Below are 20,305 nucleotides of genomic sequence, written 5' to 3' on the forward strand. Positions count from 1 at the left end.
TTACTGAACTTGGGTCTGCTTGCTGATGCGCAGTAAATCCAATCTACTGACACTGGGTTGTGGTGAAGGAAAGTTCAGCATTTATTGCAGGTGCAAGGAGGCAATAAATGCTCAAAAGACCTGAACTCACCAATGGACTTAAGGGAAGGGTTTTTAAAGACAGCTTGAGGGCTTCCTTGGTGGCGCAGTTGTTGAGTCCGCCTGCCGATGCAGGGGACATGGGTTCGTGCCCCGGTGCAGAGCGGCTAGGCCCGTGAGCTATGGCCGCTGAGCCTGCGCGTCCGCAACGGGAGAGGCCACAACAGTGAGAGGCCGCGTACCGCAAAGAAAAAAAAAAAATGTGTGGTGAGTTTCATTTGTAGAGTTTTCTAATAAAATCATCTTTGCATACATAGGATAAGTGCAACTTGGTCATGGTTTATTATCTCTTTATACTTCATTGTATTCAATTTGCAAATATTTTCTTTAGGATTTTTATGTCTATATTTTTCTTTTTCATAATGTCTTAGGTTGGTTTTGATATCAGTCACTAGCTTTACAAAATGAGTTAGAGAGTGTTATCTCTTTTTCAGTTCTTTGGAAGAATTTGTATAGGATTAGGATAACTTGTTCCTTGAATGTTGTGATTGGACTCATATGTTAAACCCCTGAGCATAAGTGTTTTAGTGTAGATTTTAAAGTACCACTTCAAATCATTTAATGTCTTGTCAGAAGCTCGTCTGTTTTACTTATCTTTGTGTCTTTGTTTTCTATTTTATTGATATCTGTTTTCATTTTTCACTTTTTTATTTTCATTAGGCTTATTCTGATATTTTTTCTCAAATATCTTAAGCCAGACATTTAGCTCACAGTTTTTGGTCTTTATTCTTTTCTAATATGGCATTTAAAGGTATTAATACCCCATATAGTACTCCTTTGCTGTATCCCATAAGAAATGATATGTAATAATTTCATTATCTTTCACATCTAGACATTTTTAACTATAATCACTATTTCTTCTATAACCCTCGAATTATTTAGAAGTTTGTTTTTTATTCCAAATATGTAGATATTTGATTATGTTTTTGTTAATATCTTCTCCATTAATTGTACTATAATCAGAGAGCAGGGTCCACTTGATACCTATTCTTTGAAATTTGCTGAGACTTGCTTTATGTCCTACTAGATGATCAGTTTTTATAAATGTTCCATATGCACGTGAAAAGAATATGTTTTCTCATGCTCTGCTATTCTATTGGGCCACACTTATAATGGATTGATCTTCTTTGTCCCTGAAAACACTTTTTGTCTCAAAGTCTTTTTTTCTGTTAGATTAATATATCCAGTGGGGGTTGGACTTCCTGTGGGAATCCCGTGCTTCCTGCACTATATGGTTTTCCCACATGAATGATTTAGCATATGCTTCTGTCAGATGCCCAAGAGTATGATCTATTGAGGACCAATTCCAGGACAGACAAACCCCTTAGGATGAATAAGGGGTTTGAGAGAAAATGGTCTACCCAAAGAATATATTTTTTAGGCTGGATAGAGAGAGAAAAAGTGAAGTCAGGAATGACTTATCTCTTAGGAGATGAAGGAAGGGGTAAAAGTCAAGAATTCTCTTTGATTTTGAAGAACTGGTAGAGTGGGAATACACTAGAGAGAGTAGGAGAGGTACATTCTTAGAGTCCCAGAGTGAGATGACACTGTCCTTTTCATTAAAAAATTGTCCTAGCACATGGGCCATCTGCACACCCACAGCTTTGATCATTCCAGATCCATTTCCAACAATAACACAGTAAATATTTGACATAATTCAGGAAGCAGGAATAAGAAGGTGTTATTATAGTTGTCTGTGATGAAGTTAATAAATTAAATATGACTCCTTTAGCTACTGTTCCCTCCATAACTTGTACCCAGCCTTAGTAGGAGTTGGAAGCTGATAAAGGAGAAGGTGGGGAAAAGGACTTGTCAGAGAAGGTAGTTTTATCGTTTAGCTACCAGGTTCCATTCACAAATTGCCCAGGTTAACTTTGTAAATTAAAATACAAAATTTTTCACTTGTATTTTTCTCTTTCCTGAGGTTTCTGTCTTTCTTACTATAGTGAAAGAGGTCTTAGATTCATAAGTGGGAGGTGGTTCATACTTACTTGAAAAGAGACCTTTGATGAAAATATATTCCATTCTAATTTATAGGGATATATAAAAATACATTAAAATGTTTTTATATTTTATCTGAAATCTGCATATAGATAAAATGTTTCATTATAAATAATAAAATATATTTCATTATGTGACTGACATCTATTAAAAGAGTTACATAGTGATATCCCAGCAATTCCACATACAAATACACACAGAAATTGCCTCTGATTTAAGATTTTAAGGATGGAGCAATTCCAATGGCAATTAAGTGTGTAATGTAGACATGGAATAGATTACTGAAGCAAAGGGAAGGTAAAGGGAATTTCAAGATGATGCTTTATGATAGCCACTGACCTTATCTGGCTTTTGAGTACTCGAAATGTGGCTAGTCAAAATTGAGATGTTTTGTAAGTGTAGTATATACACCAGATTTCAAAGACTTAGTACCAAAAAAAAAAGAATACTTTTGAATAAAATATATTATTAGAAGCAATATCACTTGTTTTTTCTCACTTTTTTAATGTGGCTACTAGAAAACTTTCAATTCCATAGGTGGCTCACATTATATTTTTATTGGAGAGTAGATAAATCATATAGACAGAAATTAAAGTACTCTGAATTATAGCGAGAAATGATAATGAACAAGGACTCATAGAAATTTGCTCTTTACTTCAGTGCTTCAAATAAGGAATACTGTGTTTTTGATTTTCAATCTTTATCATTTTATTTTAACTCAGTTTACAGGTGAAGGAGTTAGAGCCAATATTCTTCAACAGTTTTTATTCTAAAACAAAAACAAGATGTAAAAGTATTTACTTCTTGCTATAGTGTCTTCAGATACTGAGCAACCTTGAGTGCACCTTGAGTTATGGGTAGATGTTGCTGATATTCCCAGTTTTAGCCCCAACTATACTTTCTAAGAAGGTGCTTGGGCAGAAATGTAAAGCTCATGGCAGCTCAGGCATGCTCTGACCAAGTATAGAATCCCTTTTATTTGGGGGAGAAATTAGTTTTAGTATTCATATTTGACATTTTCCTCTGCAGGTATTCCAGTAACAGCCCAAACTACCACATTTTTAGTACCAGAAGTACTGTAAGTATTTAATTTTTTAAACTATAATTATTAATTTTTTTGACTTCACAGCAGAAAGCAAAGTGAATCATACTCAGTCATACAGCACAGTGTCATTCTTTTATTTTTATTTTATTTCCTCATCCTATATATCTTCCTAATATAAATTCCCCCTCCAATAAATGTTTTTAAATATGTATTTAGCAAAAATAGGTAGTGTTGTTTTGAGTGTTTTTGTGATTCAACATTCACAAAACGGTGTTATGATATAGGCAGGATGACCATGCAGTATATTGTTAAACTATTGAGAATTAAAGATAGTGCTATTAACAGTTATGCTGGGACAATAGGTATAAATTGGAACTGTCTAGACAAACCAGGATGTATGGTCACCCAAGCTATAGACTTCCTTCTCTACATTACTTTTTAAATTCAACACTGTCTAGTTCACTTCTTAATGATGCCTGATTACTAGTGTGTGTATATTATTTATCTATTCCACCCCCTCATGATGGATGAATGGCTTCCTACCACCACTAAAAACATTGTGATGAATGCCCTTCTACATGTCCTTTTATGAATCTGTGCAATAATTTTTCAGCTATGGTTGGTAGGACATAGGGAAACAGACACCTAACTTAACTACATTCTGCAAGATTTTTTCCAAAATAGCAATCACAATTTATATTCTTACCCAGTGAACATCTTCACCAGAATTTGGTATTATTGAATTTCCCATTTGTTTTTACCAATCTCATTTCTACATAGTAATAGTTTACTGCTGTTGTTATTTTCAATTCTCTGATGACTAGTGATTTTGAGCATCGTTTGCCGTATTTATGCAGGATTCTCCTGTGAATTCCGTTTTCATTTTTGCCCATTTTCCGCTTAATTTTCTACCCTTTTCTTGTTGATTTACAGAGCAATGTCTATGTTCCACTCTATGTATTAGTCAAATGTTGATTTTAAATATTTTAGTTATCATTTCATAGCCTCTCATCTACTCATCTAACCATTGACTTTGTCCATGGATACTTTATTTTTTTTTAAAAGATGACTTTTGTTGAGCCATCCCATCCCTTATTTGATGTTACAGTTTATACTTTTTTTGAATTTAATTTAAGAAAAAATTTTGCCTACCCTGCATTGCAAAGATTTTTATCCTACATTTTCCTTTATATGATTTATATTTTTACTTTTCAAATAAAGGTCATAAGTAATATCTGGAGTCCACCTTGTATATAATATAAGGTAGGCATTTACATTACTTTCTCCATAGAATGAACCAGCATGTATTTTAAGATTTATTGTTTCCTTATTATTTTTTCTGGTGTCATCTTTGTTTTATATATGGATGTGTTGATTTCTGGACTTTCCTCTTTCCTATTGGAAGATTTGACTGATCCTCTCTGCAACATGTTTCATGTAGTTGGAGTTTCAATTCTGTATATTCCATTGAATTAACATACAACAATATATATATTATTCTACTCTAGATAAACCATCAGTTTTTTCCATTTTTAGTCTACTGTGATTAGGGCTGCTATGAACATTCTTATGCCTATTTTCTGCTTAACATATGTATGTATTTCTGCTGGGTGTATACCTAGGAGTGGAATTGATAAGTCATAAGGCATGTGCATATGTTCAGCTTTAGTAGATGGTGCCAAAAGATTTTACAAAGTAATTTTATCAGTTTACGTTCATATTCTGTTTACAGATATTGTTGTATTTACATTATTCAAAACCAGGCAAAAAGAATCTATGTAAACTATATTTCCTTTTTTTAATTTTTATTTTATATTGGAGTAGAGTTGATTAACAATGTTGTGTTAGTTTCAGGTGTACAGCAAATTGTGATTCAGTTATACATATACATGTATCTCTTCTTTTTCAAATTCTTTTCCCACTTAGGTTATTAAAACTATATTTCCTTTTAAAATGTGCATTTGTCTTAAAATTTATTGCTATCCATTTCTTTACAACCTTTGCATACCACTTAAATTTCTATTTGTAGTTATTGTATTTCTCTAATATTATTTGTTTATGTACTTCATCTTTTTTTCTTGAAGAACTTTGTTATATGATTGACCATTTTATTAGTCTTTTTTTTAAATCACCCTTTTTCTTTTCTACTGTTCCTTTATCACTTTTATGTAGGTTACAGAAATGTTTCATTTCTAATTGATAATTGGTCCCCAAAACAAAAAAGTTACGTAATTGCAGAAATGCAGATTAGGAGCTAGAGTTTGATTATCAGAGCAGAAGTTAGAGGAAAGTCAAGAGAGTAGATGATAAAAACAGTGGTATTGTGCTTGCTTGAAAGTAATATTCAGAGAAAGAAAGAAAATATTGAGTATGCAGAATACTTCAGGGATTAAGTAGTCCATGAATCTTCTTGATGGAAAGCATTTTAAAAAGTCCCTCCCCACCTTTTTGCTTTTCCTGAAATTTCAGCATGAGGATTGGCACACATGAAGGTGCTCTTAGGGAACATACACTGTTGGATACTGTTTTTGCGTTCTCCCTCTGCCTCATTACAGTTCATTGGTGTTTCTGAGATAGGAGCTTGTACACTCATCTGGAGCCCTGATTTTTGTGACTGCTGCCCAGGAATCACCACAGATTGCCTGCCTCTGGTGGCCAGTGGGGCTTATATGCTTGCAATCCCACAGGACAGTATATATTTGCACACTTTCAAAGCTGCTGCCTGAGGATCTGGATGCTAATCAGCATGAATCTAGGTGCTGACAGATTCTCCCCTTTGGGACACTGACAGGTCTTGGCACATCCTCAACTACTAGGAGCTATTAAAAATGAAATAGGCTGCTTGGACAATCACAAAGGGAGATAACCAAGAGCTAGCGCAGGGTTGAACAATATGCTCATCTCCTACACAAGGCCATGCCTTCAAGGCTGGGAGAGATGGTAGTTTCATCTACTGTAGAAATAAACAAAGAGTCAAAGAAAATGAAATAACAGAGGAATATGTTCCAAACAAAAGAATAAGATAAAACCTCAGGGGAAAAAAAAAAAACCTTAAAGAAATGGAGATAAGTAATTTACCTGATAATGGTTGGGGAGAGGAATAAAGATGGCAGAGTAGAAGGATGTGGAACTCACCTCCTCCCACAAATGCATCAAAAATACATCTACAGTGGAACAGTTCTCACAGAATACCTACTGAACACTAACAGAAGACCTCAAAAACCTGAAAGGACAAGAAAGATCTCCACGTAACCAGGTGGGATGAAAGGAACAACAAAAGAGGAAGTGGGACAGGACTGGCACCCCTGGGAGGGAGCTGTGAAAAAAGAAAGGTTCCTGCACCTTGGGAAGCCCCCTCCCTGGTGGGGAGATGAGCCAGGACAGAAAGGGTGCTGCACATGCTCAGAGGAGAGTGCATCAACTGGTTTGTAGCAGGCAGAACAGAGAGAGGCCTGCACAGATGGTCGTGCTACTACCCTGCATGCCCCAGCCTGAGACACGCATCCACTGGTATGGGTGGGGACTGAGTGCTGAAACTCAGGTATTAGAGGACTGGTGTTGGCTGTGTGGAGGAGACAGCCTGAAGGGGCTGGAGTGTATTATAGCCACAACCAGGGCTGTTTGCAGAAGAAGCCCGAGCCTGCCGTAGAAATAAAGCTCCATTATTAAGTGGTGCACAAAGGGAGGAGTGGGGCTGCCATAGCAACCTCTTTCTCCTTGCACCAGCCTCCACCTCCATGGGCTCCAGGACTGCATGCTCCATCCACCACCTCAGCAGGCTCCTGCCTAGTAGACTCCTACTCCCTTGCCGCTGCCAGGGCAGGCTCTCAAGCCCCAGCCACTACCTTGGTGGGCTCACGCCTCAGCAGGCTCTGGCACCAGGCCAGGCGCCACCTTGGCAGGCTCCGGGAGCAGGCCAATGCAGAAATGCAGATTAGGAGATAGAGTTTGGCAGGCTCCGGGAGCAGGCCAATGAGTTGCCCACATGCAGAGGCAGGGCTGAAATCGTAGTTGAGCCCCAGGGCTGTGTGACTTAGGAGATAGGGCTGGAATCTCAGTGGCTTTGTGAGCCGCTGATTTACACCTCCGCCATCGGCTTTGTAAATTCAGTGCCTGTAGGACATTCGAGCAGACAATGGGTGCTCCCATGGCTGGGACGGGTCTGGCCTTAGCAGCTGTGGGCTTTGTGGGTGCAGGCACATGGGGGCTGACCCAGATCAGGATCTGGGCTGCCTCAATAGCTTGCACAGCAGGTCCAGGTTTGTGACTACTCCAGTCCTGGCACCTGACTTCAGTGGATCTGCGCTGGTGGCCTTGTGAAAACAATGCCTGAGAGACGTGAGGGCTGATTGCCGGCATGCACATAGTAGAGACGGGGCTGACGTCAGTGCCAACAACTGTGTACTTTGTGAGCCTGCACAATGGGTGAAAGGTGACACAACAGAGCACACTCACCAGTGAACAGCTCTGGCAGAGGAATGAATATTCAGTGGCTCCTCTCCCAGTGAGAGCACTCCAGTCCCACATACTGTGCACTGCAGTTCAGAAACACAGCTCAGAAATGGATCTGAGGCTTCTACTCCTAAAACTAAGGAGCAGACCTTACTCCTGACAGGGCAGTGACAACCACAGAGCAAAGACGAGGACCTGCTCAACATCCAGTGCAGGCTCTGTCCACCACAACACCAGTCATACCTCCTATCAAGGAGATAACAGCCAGCACACACCAAGAAAAGAGGCGGCAGGCATCTGAACTCAAAACAGCACTTGCACCAAAAATGTTAAACCCATACAATCTACACAAGGGATGCTCCCACATAAAAATAGCCCTCCAAGACCACAGTGGACATTGTTTCTCCTAAATTCATAGAGCAAGAGAAATATAAGTAAAATGAAGAAGCAGAGGAACCACTCCTAATTAAAAGATCAAGGGAATTCCCCTGAAAGAACAAACTATGAAACGGCCCTCTTCAGTCTAATAGACACTGAGTTCAAAAAGGAGATAATGAAAATGCTGAAGGAATTAAGAAGGGCTGTTGATAGATATGCAGGTTACTGTAAAAAGAAAACAGAAACTATAGAAAGGAACTAGGAAAAATTAGAGAACTCATCTGCCAAGACAAAATCTGAGCTAAAGGCAATGAATAGCAGAGTGAATAATGCAAGGGAACTAATAAATGATCTGGAAGATTAAAATAATGGAGATCACACAATCAGAACAGCAGACAGAAAAACAAGTGAAAAAAAAATGAGAGCAATATAAAAGACCTATGGGATAATATAAAACATGCCAATCTATGCGTAATGGGGATCCCAGAAGGAGAAGAAAGAGAAAGGGGAATTGAAAATGTATTTGAAGAAATTATGGCTGAAAACTCCCCAAACCTAAAGAAGGAAACAGATATCCAGGTACAGGAAGCACAGAGGGTCCTGAACAAGATGAACCCAAACAGACCTACACCAAGACATAATTAAAATGGCAAAAGTTAAAAAGAGGATTCTAAAGGCAGCAAGATAAAACCAAAGAGTTAATTGCAAGGGAACCCCCATAAGGCTATCAGCTGATTTCTCTACAGAAAAGTTGCAGGCCAGAAGGGAGTGGCAAGGCATATTCAAAGTCCTAAAAGGGAAAAATCTGTAACCTAGGATACTCTGCCCAGCAAGATTATCATTTAGAGTAGAAGGAGAGATGAAGAATTTCTCAGGCAGAGGGGAGCTTCAAGCTGGTGGAAGAGTAAGACGTAGAGATCATCTTCCTCTCCACAAATACATCAGAAATGTATCTACATGTGGAACAGCTCCTATAGAACACCCTACTGAACACTGGCAGAAGACCTCAGACCTCCCAAAAGGCAAGAAACTCCCCACGTACCTGGGTAGGGCAAAGGAAAAAAGAAAAAACAGAGACAAAAGAATAGGGACAGGACCTGCACCACTGGGAGGGAGCTGTGAAGGAGGAAAGGTTTCCACACAAGAGGAAGCCCCTTCGCGGGCGGAGACTGCGGGTGGCAGAGGGCGGAAGCTTCAGAGCCGCAGAGGAGAGCGCAGCAACGGGGGTGTGGAGGGCAAAGTGGAGAGATTCTCACACAGAGGATCGGTGCCGACCAGCACTCACCAGCCCGAGAGGCTTGTCTGCTCACTCGCCGGGGCGGGCGGGGGCTGGGAGCTGAGGCTCGGGCTTCGGAGGTCAGATCCCAGGGAGAGGACTGGGGATGGCCCCGTGAACACACAGCCTGCAGGGGGTTAGTGCACCACAGCTAGCCGGGTGGGAGTTCGGGAAAAGGTCTGGAGCTGCCGAAGAGACAAGAGACTTTTTCTTGCCTCTTTGTTTCCTGGTGTGCCAGGAGAGGGGATTAAAAACGCCACTTAAAGGAGCTCCAGAGACGGGCGTGAGCCGTGGCTATCAGCGCGGACCCCAGAGACGGGCATGGGACTCTAAGGCTGCTGCTGCCGCCACCAAGAAACCTGTGTGCAAGCACAGGTCACTACTCACACCTCCCCTCCTGGGAGCCTGTGCAGCCCGCCACTGCCAGGGTCCCGTGGTCCAGGGACAACTTCCCCGGGAGAACGCACGGAGCGCCTCAGTCTGTTGTAACATCACGCCGGCCTCTGCCGCTGCAGGCTCACCCTGCATCCGTACCCCTCCCTCCCCCCGGCCTGAGTGAGCCAGAGCACCCGAATCAACTGCTACTTTAACCCCGTCCTGTCTGAGTGAAGAACAGATGCCCTCAAGCGACCTACATGCAGAGGCAGGACCAAATCCAAAGCTGAACCCTGGGAGCTGTGCGAACAAAGAAGAGAAAGGGAATTTCTCCAAGTAGCCTCAGGAGCAGCAGATTAAATCTCCACAATCAACTTGATGTACCCCGCATCTGTGGAATACCTGAATAGACAACGAATCATCCCAAATGAAAGAGGTGGACTTTAGGAGCAAAAGATATATATTTTTCCCCCCTTTTTCTCTCTTTCTGAGTGTGTATGTGTATGCATCTGTGTGTGACGTTGTCTCTATAGCTTTGCTTATAGCATTTGTCCTAGGGTTCTGTCTGTCCGTTTTTCTTTCTTGTTACTTTAAAAAAATTTTTTTTCTTAATAATTTTTTATTTTAATAACTTTACTTTATTTCATTTATCTTCTTCCTTCCTTCCTTCCTTTCTTCCTTTCTATCTATCTTTCTTTCTTTCTTCTTTCATTTTTTCTCCCTTTTATTCTGAGCCATGTGGATGAAAGGCTCTTGGTGCTCCAGCCAGGTGTCAAGGCTTTGCCTCTGAGGTGGGAGAGCCAACGTCAGGACACTGGTACACAAGAGACCTCCCAGCTCCATGTAATATCAAATGGTGAAAATCTCCCAGAGATCTCCATCTCAGCGCCAAGACCTGGCTTCACTCAGCAACCAGCAAGCTACAGTGCTGGACACCCTATGCAAAACAACTAGCAGGACAGGAACACAACCCCATCCATTAGCAGAGAGGCTGACTAAAATCATAATAAGGCCACAGACACCCCAAAACATGCCACCAGACGTGGACCTGCCCATCAGAAAGACAAGATCCAGCCTCATCCACCAGAACACAGGCACTAGTCCCCTCCACCAGGAAGCCTATACAACTCACTGAACCAACCTTAGCCACTGGGGACAGACATCAAAAACAAAGGGAACTACGAACCTACAGCCTGCAAAAAGGAGACCCCAAACACAGTAAGTCAAGCAAAATGAGAAGACAGAAAAACACACAACAGATGAAGGAACAAGGCAAAAACCCACCAGACCTAACAAATGAAGAGGAAATAGGCAGTCTACCTGAAAAAGAATTCAGAGTAATGATAGTAAAGATGATCCAAAATCTTGGAAACAGAATGGAGAAAATACAAGAAAGATTTAACAAGGACCTAGAAGAAATAAAGAGCAAGCAAACAATGATGAACACAATAAATGAAATTAAAAATTCGCTAGAAGGGATCAATAGCAGAATAACTGAGGCAGAAGAATGGATAAGTGACCTAGAAGATAAAATAATGGAAATAACTACTGCAGAGCAGAGTAAAGAAAAAAGAATGAAAAGAACTGAGGACAGTCTCAGAGACCTCTAGGAAAACATTAAATATACCAACATTCGAATTATAGGGGTCCCAGAAGAAGAAGAGAAAAAGAAAGGGACTGCGAAAATATTTGAAGGGATTATAGTTGAAAACTTACCAAATATGGGAAAGGAAATAGTTATTCAAGTCCAGGAAGCACAGAGAGTCCCATACAGGATAAATCCAAGGAGAAACATGCCAAGACACATATTAATCAAGCTATCAAAAATTAAATGCAAAGAAAAAATATTAAAAGCGGCAAGGGAAAAATAACACACAAGGGAATCCCCATAATGTTAACAGCTGCTCTTTCAGCAGAAACTCTGCAAGCCAGAAAGGAGTGGCAGGACATATTTAAAGTGATGAAGGAGAAAACTCAGCAAGGATCTCATTTAGATTTGATGAAGAAATTAAAACCTTAACAGACAAGCAAAAGCTAAGAGAATTGAGCACCACCAAACCAGCTTTACAACAAATGCTAAAGGAAATTCTCTGGCAGGAAACACAAGAGAAGGAAAAGACCTACAATAAGAAACCCAAAACAATTAAGAAAATGGGAATAGGAACATACAAATTGATAATTACCTTAAATGTACATGGATTAAATTCTCCAACCAAAAGACGTAGACTGCCTGAATGGATACAAAAGCAATATCCATATATATGCTGTCTACAAGAGACCCACTGCAGACCTAGGGACACATACAGACTGAAAATGAGGGGATGGAAAAAGATATTCCATGTAAATGGAAATCAAAAGAAAGCTGGAGTAGCAATTCTCATGTCAGACAAAATAGACTTTAAATAAAGACTATTACAAGACACAAGGAAGGACACTACATAATGATCAAGGGATCGATCCAAGAAGAAGATATAACAATTGTAAACATTTATGCACCCAACATAGGAGCACCTCAATACATAAGGCAAATACTAACAGCCATAAAAGGGGAAATGGACAGTAACACAATCATAGTAGGAGATTTTAACACCCCACTTTCACCAATGGACAGATCATCCAAAATGAAAATAAATAAGGAAACACAAGCTTTAAATGATACATTAAGCAAGATAGACTTAATTGATATTTATAGAACATTACATCCAAAAACAACAGAATACACGTTCTTCTCAAGTGCTCATGGAACACTCCCAGGATAGATCATATCTTGGGTCACAAATCAAGCCTTGGTAAATTTAAGAAAATTGAGATCGTATCAAGTATCTTTTCCGACCACAATGCTATGAGAATAGATATCAATTACAGTAAAGACTCTGTAAAAAATACAAGCACATGGAGGTTAAACAATACACTACTTAATAACCAAGAGATCACTGAAGATATCAAAGAGGGAATCAAAAAATACCTAGAAACAAATGGCAGTGAATACACGATGTCCCAAAACCTATGAGATGCAGCAAAAGAAATTCTAAGAGGGAAGTTTATAGCAATACAATCCTACCTTAAGAAACAAGAAGCATCTCAAATAAACAGCCTAACCTTACACCTAAAGCAATTAGAGAGAGAAGAACAAAAAATCCCCAAAGTTAGCAGAAGGAAAGAAATCATAAAGATCAGATCAGAAATAAATGAAAAAGAAATGAAGGAAACGATACAAAGATCAATAAAACTAAAAGCTGGTTCTTTGAGAAGATAAACAAAATTGATAAACCATTAGGCAAACTCATCAAGAACAAAAGGGAGAAGAATCAAATCAATAGAATTAGAAATCAAAAAGGAGAAGTAACAACTAACACTGCAGAAATACAAAGGATAATGAGAGATTACTACAAGCAACTATATGCCAAAGAAATATACAACCTGGAAGAAATGGACAAATTCTTAGAAATGCACAACCTGCCGAGACTGAACCAGGAAGAAATAGAAAATATGAACAGACGAATCACAAGCACTGAAATTGAAACTGTGATTAAAAATCTTCTAACAAACAAAAGACCAGGACCAGATCGCTTCAGAGGCGAATTCTATCAAACATTTAGCGAAGAGCTAACACCTATCCTTCTCAAGCTCTTCCGAAATATAGCAGAGGGAGGAACACTCCCAAACTCATTCTATGAGGCCACCATCACCCTGATACCAAAACCAGATAAAGATGTCACAAAGGAAGAAAACTACAGGCCAATATCACTGATCAACATAGATGCAAAAATCCTCAACAAAATACTAGCAAACAGAATCCAACAGCACATTAAAAGGATCATACACCATGATCAAGTGGGGTTTATCCTAGGAATGCAAGGATTCTTCAATATACACAAATCATTCAATGTGATACACCATATTAACAAATTGAAGGAGAAAAACCATATGATCATCTCAATTGATGCAGAGAAAGATTTCGACAAAATTGAACACCCATTTATTATAAAAACCCTGCAGAAAGTAGGCATAGAGGGAACTTCCCTCAACATAATAAAGACTGTATATGACAAACCCACAGCCAACATCATCCTCAATGGGGAAAAACTGAAACCATTTCCACTAAGATGAGGAACCAGACAAGGTTGCCCACTCTCATCATTATTATTCAACATAGTTTTTGAAGTTTTAGTCACAGCAATCAGAGAAGAAAAAAGAAAGGGAATCCAAATTGGAAAAGAAGAAGTAAAGCTGTCACCATTTGCAGATGACATGATACTATACGTAGAGAATCCTAAAGATGCTACCAGAAAACAATGAGAGTGAATCAATGAATTTGGTAAAGTAGCAGGATAAAAAATTAATGTATAGAAATCTCTAGCATTCCTATACACTAATGATGAAAAATCTGAAAGTGAAATTAAGAAAACACTCCCATTTACCATTGCAACGAAAAGAATAAAATATCTAGGAATAAATCTACCTAAGGAGACAAAAGACCTGTATGCAGAAAACTATAAGACACTGATGAAAGAAATTAAAGATGATACAAACAGATGGAGAGGTTTACCATGTTCTTGGATTGGAAAAATCAACATTGTGATAATGACTCTACTATCCAAAGCAATCTACAGGGTCAGTGCAATCCCTATCAAACTCTCACTGGCATTTTTCACAGAACTAGAACAAAAAAATTCACAATTTGTATGGAAACGCAAAAGACCCGAAATAGCCAAAGCAATCTTCAGGAAGAAAAACGGAGCTGGAGGAATCAGGCTCCCTGACTTCAGACTATACTACAAAGCTACAGTAATCAAGACACTATGGTGCTGGCATGAAAACAGAAATATCAATCAATGGAACAGGCTAGCAAGCCTAGAGATAAACCCACGCACCTATGGTCACCTTATCTTTGATAAAAGAGGCAAGAATATACAATGGGGAAAAGACAGCCTCTTCAATAATTGGTGCTGGGAAAACTGCACAGGTACATGTAAAAGAATGAAATTAGAACATTCCCTAACACCATACACAAAAATAAACTCAAAATGGATTAAAGACCTGAATGTAACGCCAGACACTATCAAACTCTTAGAGGAAAACATAGGCAGAACACTCTGTGACATAAATCACAGCAAGATCCTTTTTGACCTACCTCCTAGAGAAATGGAAATAAAAACAAAAATAAACAAATGGGACCTAATGAAACTTAAAAGCTTTTGCACAGCAAAGGAAACCATAAACAAGACAAAAAGGCAACCCTCAGAATGGGAGAAAATATTTGCAAATGTAGCAACTGACAGAGGATTAATCTCCAAAATTTACAAGCAGCTCATGCAGCTCAATATCAAAAAGACAAATAACCCAATCCAAAAATGGGCAGAAGACCTAAATAAACATTTCTCCAGAGAAGATATACAGGTTGCCAACAAACATATGAAAGAATGCTCAACATCATTAATCATTACAGAAATGGAAATCAAAACTACAATGAGCTATCATCTTACACCGGTTAGAATGGCTATCATCAAAAAATCTACAAACAGTAAATGCTGGAGAGGGTGTGGAGAAAAGGGAACCCTCTTGCACTGTTGGTGGGAATGTAAATTGATACAGCCACTATGGAGAGCAGTATGGAAGTTCCTTAGAAAGCTAAAAATAGAACTACCATATGACCCAGCAATCCCACTACTGGGCATATACCCTGAGAAAACCATAATTGAAAAAGAGTCATGTAACAAAATATTCATTGCAGCTCTAGTTACTATAGCCAGGACATGGAAGCAGCCCTAGTGTCTATCAACAGATAAATGGATAAAGAAGATGGGGTACATATATACAATGGAATATTACTCGGCCAAAAAGGAAACGAAATTGAGTTATTTGTAGTGAGGTGGATGGACCTAGAGTCTGTCCTACAGAGTGAAATAAATCAGAAAGAGAAAAACAAATACTGTATGCTAGTACCTATATATGGAATCTAAGGGAAAAAAAAAAAAGGTCATGAAGAACCTAGGAGAAAGATGGGAATAAAGACACAGACCTACTAGAGAATGGACTTGAGGATATGGGGAGGAGGAAGGGTAAGCTGTGATGAAGTGAGAGAGTGGCATGGACATATACACACTACCGAACAGAAAAAGGGAGAAATTGACAGGAATACAATAAAGTAGGAGATGTTAACACCCCACTCACATCAGTGGACATATCTTTGAGACAGAAAATCAAGGCAACAGAGATCCTAAATGATATAATACAACAGTTAGACTTAATTGATATTTTCAGGACATTACATCCAAAAAAGCAAAATACACATTCTTTTCAAGTGCACATGGAACATTCTCTAGGATTGACCACATACTAGGGCAGAAAACAAACTTCAACAAATTTAAAAGTATAGAAATTGTTTCAAGCATCTTTTCTGACCACAATGGCATAAAACTAGAAATCAACCTCAGAAAAAGAAATGAGAAAAAAATTACATTGAGGCTAAACAACCTGCTAGTAAAAGACTAGTGGGTCAACAGTGAAATCAAAGAAGAAATTTAAAAATAAATTGAGGCAAATGACAGTGAAAACACCACCATACAAAATCTATGGGATGCAGAAAAAGCAGTTCTTAGAGGGAAGTTCATAGCAATGCAGGCCTTCTTTAAGAAACAAGAAAAATCTCAACCTAACACACCACCTAAGGGAATTAGAAAAAGAATAACAAACAAAACCTAAAGTCAGCAGAAGGAAGGAGAAAATAAAGATCAGAGAGGAAATAAATAAAACAGAGATTAAAAAATAGAAAAAAATCAATAAAACCAAGAGCTTGTTCTTTCAAAGGGTAAACAAAATAGAAAAAACTCTGGCCAGGCTCCCCATGAAGAGAGAAGACCCAAGGAAACAAAATAAGAAATGAAAGAGGAGAAATCACAATGGATACCACAGAAAGACCAAAAAAAAAAAAAAAAAAAAGAAAGAAAAAGAATGCTATGAACAATTGTATGCCAACAAGTTTGACAACCTAGAAGAAATGGACAAATTTCTAGAAACATACAACCCACCAAATCTGAATCAAGAAGAAATGGATAACTTGAACAAATCACTAGAAGTGAAATAGAAAAAACTCCCTACAAGCAGAAGTCCAGGACCAGATGGCTTCACAGGCAAATTCTACCAAACATAAAAAGGAGAACTTATACCAATCCTTCTCAAAGTCTTCCAAAATATCAAAGAGGAAGGAAGACTCCCAAAGACATTCTATGAAGCCATCATTGCCCTGATACCAAAACCAAAGACTACCAAAAAAGAAAATTACAGGCCAATATCTTTGACTAATATAGATGCAAAAATTTTCAACAAAATATTAGCAAACTGAATTTAACAACAGATAAAAAAGATCATACACCATAACCAACTTGGATTCATCCCAGCGTCACAAGTATGTTTCAACATACACAAATCAATCAATGTGACATAACACATCAACAAAAGAAAAGACAAAAACCACATGATCATCTCAGTAGTGCAGGACAAGCATTTGATAAAATTCAACATCCATTCATGATAAAAACCCGTACAAAAGTGAGTATAGAGGGAACATATCTCAATATAATAAAAGCTATTTATAACAAACCCACAGCCAATATAATACTCAATGGTGAAAAGATGAAAGCCTTCCCACTAAAATCTGGAGCAAGATAAAGATGCCCACTCTTACCATTTGTATTCAATATAGTATTGGAAGACCTAGTCACAGCAGTTAGACAAGGAAAAGAAATAAAAGCTATTCAAATAGGTAGGGAAGAGGTATGCAGATATGATACTATATATAGAAACCCCTAAAGACTCCACACAAAAACTACTGGAACTGATAAACAAATTCAGCAAGGTAGCAGGATACAAGATTAACATACAGAAATCAGTTGCATTTCTTTATACTAACAATGAAATATCAGAAAGGGAATGTAAACAAGCAATCCCCTTTAAGAGCATGTGAAAAAAATAAAATACTTAGGAATAAACCTCACCAGGAAGATGAGAGACATATGCTGAGAACTACAAAACATTAGTAAAGCTAATTGACAATGATTCAAAGAAATGGAAAGATATCCCATGCTCTTGGATGGGAAGAATTTATATTGTTGAAATGATCATACTACCCAAAGCAATCTACAGATTTGATTCAATCCCTATCAAATTACCAGTGACATATGTATAACTGATTTACTTTGTTATAAAGCAGAAACCAACACACCATTGTAAAGCAATTATACTCCAATAAAGATGTTAAAAAAAATTACAAATATCCTAAAATTTTTTCTGATTAACTTTATGAGAAATTCTAATTATTTTATTTCATTAATATCAAAGGCACAGTATGTGTGATAATAATACTTTGAGATTGGCTAACACTTCCTTTGTAAATGTGGTCAATTTTGGTAAATGTTCTATGTGAGATTGAAAAGAATATAATTTGTATTGGTTAATTTTAGAAATACACACACATACATGCACAGAGTTGACCCTTGAACAACATAGGTTTGAGCTGAACTGTTCCACTTATACAAAGATTTTTTTCAATAGTAAATACTAAAGTACTACACAATCCAAGGTTGACTGAACCTGTGGATGTGGAACCACTGATACTGAAGAACTGCATATATAAAAGGCTAACTATAAACTATAGGCAGATTTTCCACTGTGTGGAGTGTCAGTGCCCCTAACCCCTGAGTTGTTCAAGGGTCAACCGTAACTACCTTTTCTTCAGGTTTAATCTATGGCTTGAAAAAAGTGTGTTAAAGCCCACCACTATATTTGTGACTTTTACAATATCTTCTAGTAATTAATTCTATCAAATTTTGCTTTATATACTACAGGGTGTGTCATAGCTTCTGGTGAACTTTTCTCTTTTATCTTCTTATACACTGTCATTAATCCTATATCATCAAATCTATGAGATAGCTGGTATTATAATCCCCATTCAAGTAAAACCAATGAAACTATTTATATATGTATATATACATAAAACTGTATACATATGTATATGTACATAATTTTATGTAACAATATTAGGAGGTGAAATTGGGCTCCAACTCTGGCTGAAGAGGATGACCAGTGTTGAGACTAAGACTGATAATGTTAGAAATTGTATGAGCATACTTCCAGGAAGAAAGAGCTTATAAATGAAAGAATGTGGAAGCAGGAAAAAAAAGTAGAAATAAGGAAAATGCGACTGAAGAAATTTATGATGATTGTATCACCTTAAGTGTCACCTTCTAGACACTTAATAGATTACTTTTGAAGTAAAATAAAATAAAAATCTTATAGTTGGGAGGAGACTATTGAAGTGTCGCATAAAAATTGTTATTTTTCCTTTACTTGTACGATTTCAAAGGGATTGAACTTTAGTTATTCTCTCTTTAAATAATGACTCAGAAAATTGAGCCCTACATCTAAACACTGAGATAAAAAATTTTAGAGCAGATTTTTGTTTGAGCTATTTTACCTTCTTTTTCAGATTAAGTTAGAGTATGAAGGAACATTATTTTCTGAGTGGAGTGTGCCGGGAACTTGTTCTATAAAAAATAAAAGGTAAGATTTTTGCTGTGAAACTCAATGTATGCGTAAAAAACATTCATATAGTGTGGACATTCAGATTCAAGGCTGTGATTTAATGTAAATTTCTTTTCATTAATAGATGTGAAAAGAAAGACAAAATCACTTTGAAAATAGGAGAGAAGTAAACTATTGCTATATATTTTTTTATTTATCTTATTAGCAAAGAATGGAAGTTTTTAGGCTTAAAAAGTAGTAGGGGAAAAAAAAAATAGTAGGGGAATCTCATATGCATCTATAGTTATTTCTCCTTTCCCATTGCTTTTAAATTCTAGATCACCCAAGACAGAACTACGTTGTTCTTCGCCTGGTATTCAGATTATAAAACCAATTGTTACGGGCCCAGTAAGTTGATTTTAATGATAAATTAGTAAATCTTAAATAATTATCCCTGTTACATTTTATTTTGCCTTATTTTTGATGTTTTAACTTAACCTGTTTCAAATAGTTGAGTTGTAACTATAAGAGGTATTTTAAAATTATTGTCAATATATCATTAATTTTTAGATGTATCTCATAGCAAATTATGTTATGAACTGATACAGTAGTTCCCCACTTATCCATGCTTACACCTTCTTTGCTTTCAGTTACCCATGGTCAACTGTGGTCCAAAAAATTTAAATGGGAAATTCCAGAAATAAACAATTCACAAGCTTTAAATTGCAGTTGTTCTGAGTAGCATGATGAATTATCATGCCATCCCACTCCTCCTACCTGGGACATGAATCATTCCTTTGTCTGGCATATCCTACCCATTAGTTACTTAGTACCTGTCCCAGTTATCAGATCTATTTTTGTGATAACACAATGCTTGTGTGAAGGTAACCCTTATTTTACTCAATAATAGCCCCCAAAGTGCAAGAACAGTGATTCTGGCAATTCAGATATGCCAAAGAGAAGCAATTAAGTGTTTCCTTTAAGTGAAAACGTGAAAGTTTTTGACTAAATAAGGAAAGAAAAAAGATTATATTGATATAATTATTTTACTTTATTATTGTTGTTGTTAATCTCTTACTGTGCTTAATTTACAAGTTAAATTTTATCATAGGTATGTA

At 37.6% G+C, this 20,305-nt stretch overlaps 1 protein-coding gene across 1 annotated transcript in view; it reads left to right on the forward strand.

Moving 5' to 3' along the window:
* The first annotated feature begins 7,541 nt into the window (after window positions 1-7,541).
* The window catches only part of CATSPERE (catsper channel auxiliary subunit epsilon), a 251,287-nt gene continuing 238,523 nt past the window's right edge, over window positions 7,542-20,305 (forward strand). Inside the window, exons 1-3 of the mRNA XM_065871636.1 lie at window positions 7,542-7,592; window positions 19,153-19,226; window positions 19,526-19,595. Coding sequence (XP_065727708.1) covers window positions 7,542-7,592; window positions 19,153-19,226; window positions 19,526-19,595 — 195 coding nt within the window. The remainder of the gene's footprint in view (window positions 7,593-19,152; window positions 19,227-19,525; window positions 19,596-20,305) is intronic.

Source organism: Phocoena phocoena, chromosome 1 (genome assembly GCF_963924675.1).
Source record: "Phocoena phocoena chromosome 1, mPhoPho1.1, whole genome shotgun sequence".
Classification (NCBI taxonomy): domain Eukaryota; kingdom Metazoa; phylum Chordata; class Mammalia; order Artiodactyla; family Phocoenidae; genus Phocoena; species Phocoena phocoena.